At 44.6% G+C, this 3,674-nt stretch overlaps 1 protein-coding gene across 1 annotated transcript; it reads left to right on the top strand.

Annotated features, from left to right (window-relative positions):
- The first annotated feature begins 408 nt into the window (after positions 1 to 408).
- LOC104801516 (cation/H(+) antiporter 6A-like) lies at positions 409 to 3,674 on the top strand. The gene is made up of 4 exons (XM_010524826.1): positions 409 to 687; positions 846 to 1,862; positions 2,438 to 3,103; positions 3,210 to 3,674. The coding sequence occupies exons 1-4, from the start codon at positions 409 to 411 to the stop codon at positions 3,672 to 3,674; spliced, it is 2,427 nt and encodes an 808-aa protein (XP_010523128.1).

Consider the following 3,674-nt stretch of genomic DNA (forward strand, 5'->3'; position numbering starts at 1 on the left):
TCGGAAGAATCATATATCATGGAATTGTAGTACCTTTTTTTAATTCATGTGATTTGTTCAGTTCAAACTATTTTCCTGTCTTGTCCGTTGAACAGTTTACTGATCATGTTGCCATAAAAAGAGAAATTAAGATAGAGCTGTGGAAAAAAAAAACAGCTATTTTGCGATTATTGCATTTGGACACGTTTAATTAAGTGTTTGTTAAATCTATATTTTTAATTATAGTGTGTTTGTTCAAACTCAAAACCGCAACCTGTTACTATTGCTCCCTCTCTCTCTGCTTCTATCCCCAAAGATAATCGACAACACACAAAAAAATCTTCTTTAATATACATATAGTGTCGTCTCTTCTTCTTGTTTTCATTTGAGTGTTGTTGATTAGGGTTTTTGTGTTTGCTGGTGATATATATGGAGACGTTCAACGTTACATGGTGGGAGGACTTGGCATGGCGAGGCTACGCCATGAGCGAGGACGGCTCTCAGTTCTGCCAGACGAATCCCTCCACGGTTAACTCTTACGGCATGTGGGAGAAATTCACGTACAGATCTCGAGGGATCGGCTTCTGGGAATACCCTCTTCCCAATCTCGAGATTATGATCCTCTCCGCCTTCTTGCTATGGCGATTCTTCGACGTCTTGTGCAAGAAACTAGGTTTTCTAATACCCAAATTCACATGCATGATGCTCGTAAGTTACATATCCCATCCCCCCATTAACGAGTTTCGGTTCGTATAAAATTTAGATATCAGATTTGAGTTTTATCTATACGAACCGGAACTATCTTCATATTAATTTCTACATTATCTTATATTTTGATTTGAAATGAGAGATGTTGTGTTGTTAAGGCGGGTCTAGTCCTGAGCCAAGCTTGTCTCCTCAGCGAAGATTCATTGATTCACCAGATATTTTTCCCGGACGACTACAAGCCTAAGATCCCCGAGACGCTCGGGGCGTTCGGGTTTCTCCTCTACTGGTTTCTGAAAGGCGTGACAATGGACGTCGGCATGTTTATGAAGACGGGGAAGAAGGCTGGTCTGATAGGGTTTACGACGACGGTGGTGCCGTTGCTCTTAGGTTGCACGTTCACATCCATTAGGATGAGAGGACAGGATACGATGTTGACAGAGTTTGAATACAGAGCAATCGTGTTCGTTCAGAGCTTATCTCCATTCACAGGGGTCGACACCCTCTTGAGAGATCTCAAGATCAACCACTCCGAGTTCGGTCGTATCGCTCTGTCTTCGGCTATGGTCTCCGACCTGATAGGCTTCGTCTACACCTTCTTCTTCGCCATTCTTTGGGACAAGGCTTTGGGTATTATGGAAACCCTAGCCGCTTGCGTGTTCTTCGCAGCCATGCTTTACTTTGTGAGACCGGCCATGTTCTGGGTCATCAAACAAACACCGGAAGGACGACCCATCAAGGATATCTACATCTACTCCACTCTCGTTCTCGCTTACTTGTCGTTCCATTACTGGCACCATATCGGCCATTTCGGCCCGGCCGGACCGTTCGTTCTTGGCTGGGCGATCCCGGACGGACCTCCCTTAGGGTCTGCGCTGGTGCAGAGGTTCGAGAACTTCAATCTCGGTGTCATCTTGCCGCTCTTTGGATCGCTCACGACAATGCAGGTAGATCTACCATGGTTGGTCGGGGAGATCGATAATTTAAGACGTATGGAGGGTCGAGTATACGAGGCCGTGTCCCTAATCTTGCTCTTGTCTGCTACGAAGTTCCTTAGCTCTGTAATAACTGCGTTTGCTGTCGGAATGCCTTTGAGAGACGCCATTGTTCTCGCCCTTACACTGAGTAACAAGGGTGTCTTTGAGCTCGCTTACTTCGTAACTGCCGTGGAACTCAAGGTTTGAGCTTTTCTCTTTCACTACCAAAAAAATGTTTCTACTATTGTTTTTAATGTTGGTGGACAGTAGGATACTCAGGATTTCGTTATCCGAATTTGAATTTGAATGTTTCGGATCTCATGAGATATTTTCGGTTTCGAATTCATTAATTGGTCAAGTATTTAAAAGTCGAGTACCCGATATATTTTTTGGATACTCAAGAATATCTCGAGTTTAAACATGAAATTTCGATTTTTTTTATAAACATCATATATTTTTAAGTTGGTTATGGCTAGATATTTTAAATCTTCGAATTTATCTGAAAATGAAACGATTTTTAGAGAAAGTTTGTATCTAAAATATATAGACAAAAATATCAATTGTCCGTTCGAATATGTGTAATATATTGGATCTTCAACCTTATTATCTAACTCTAAATCCGATTTTCGGGTTTTCTTAATGTTATAACCCGATCTCATCTTATATAATCTTTGAATACTCGACTGAGGTCGGGTCGATACAAATATTAGGGTTTTTTTTGCTCAGCCGTATTTCTCGTATGAAAATTGCGATTTTTTTTTCTTTTTTGGGTTCAGGTTGTGCATCCAAATGTCTTCACGATCATGGCAGCGAACATTCTCGTGAACTCTCTGATTATACCAATAGCCATAGAACTTTTGCACGACCCATCTGAAAAGTTCCGTTGTTACAGAAGAAGGAACTTAATGAACCTCAGAGACGACTCTGAGCTGCAAACCCTAATGTGCGTTCACAAGCCCGACCACATAACCTCCATGATCAACCTCCTCGAAGCTTTTCAGCCAGCTTCAGACCACGCTCCAGTCACGTGCTACGTCCTCCACCTCATCGAGCTTGTCGGTCAAGCCACTCCCAACTTCATCTCCCACCAGGTCCAGAAACCGGCGGCCGGCAGCCAGTCTTGTTCCGACAACGTCATCGCCTCTTTCAAACGGTTCCACCAGAGATTCTCCGACTCAATGTCGCTTCACATGTTCACTTCTCTCTCCATGGCCAAGCACATGCACGAAGACATCTGCTGGCTCGCCCTTGCTAAGAGCTTATCCCTAATCCTCCTCCCTTTTCACCGGACGTGGTCTATTGACCGGTCGACGATCGTGTCCGATGACGATACCATGAGGAATCTCAATCTTAACGTCCTGAGACGCGCCCCTTGCTCGGTTGGAATCCTTGTCTACCGTAAATCCATCTGGCACCCGCAGTTGATGGATTCCCGTTGCAAGGTACCCACACTTACTAAATCCGGTCCATCTAATAAATGGACAATCAATAACACAAATGTTCGTATTCAGTCTTGTAATGTGATCGGTCTTCGGGTTTCGAGCTCAGGTCTGCTTGATATTCGTTGGAGGGAAAGACGACAGGGAAGCATTAGCGTTAACCAACCGAATAAGGCTGATGAACAGAGAGATAAGCCTAACGTTCATACGGTTTATCCCGACGGCTTCCCCTTGGGAGAGCAAGGGGACCGCGCATGATGCCGAGGATCTGAAGACGATCATGGGAACGAACGATGATTCCACCGTGGGCGACGATCATTTGGTCAACTATATCGACAGAGTGGTGTCGGAAGGGTCCGAGATGTCGATTATTCTACGGTCCATGGCTCATGACCACGACCTGTTCATAGTCGGGAGAAGCAGTGGAAGAGACACTCCGGTCACGAGAGGGATGAGTGAATGGACCGAGTTCGATGAGTTAGGACCCATTGGAGATTTACTAGCGTCCAAGGACTTCCCATCTAGGGCTTCTGTCTTGGTGGTTCAACAGCAAGACTGCAGAGACAATAGATAG

This window comes from Tarenaya hassleriana, unplaced genomic scaffold (genome assembly GCF_000463585.1).
Source record: "Tarenaya hassleriana unplaced genomic scaffold, ASM46358v1 Cleome7, whole genome shotgun sequence".
Lineage (NCBI taxonomy): Eukaryota > Viridiplantae > Streptophyta > Magnoliopsida > Brassicales > Cleomaceae > Tarenaya > Tarenaya hassleriana.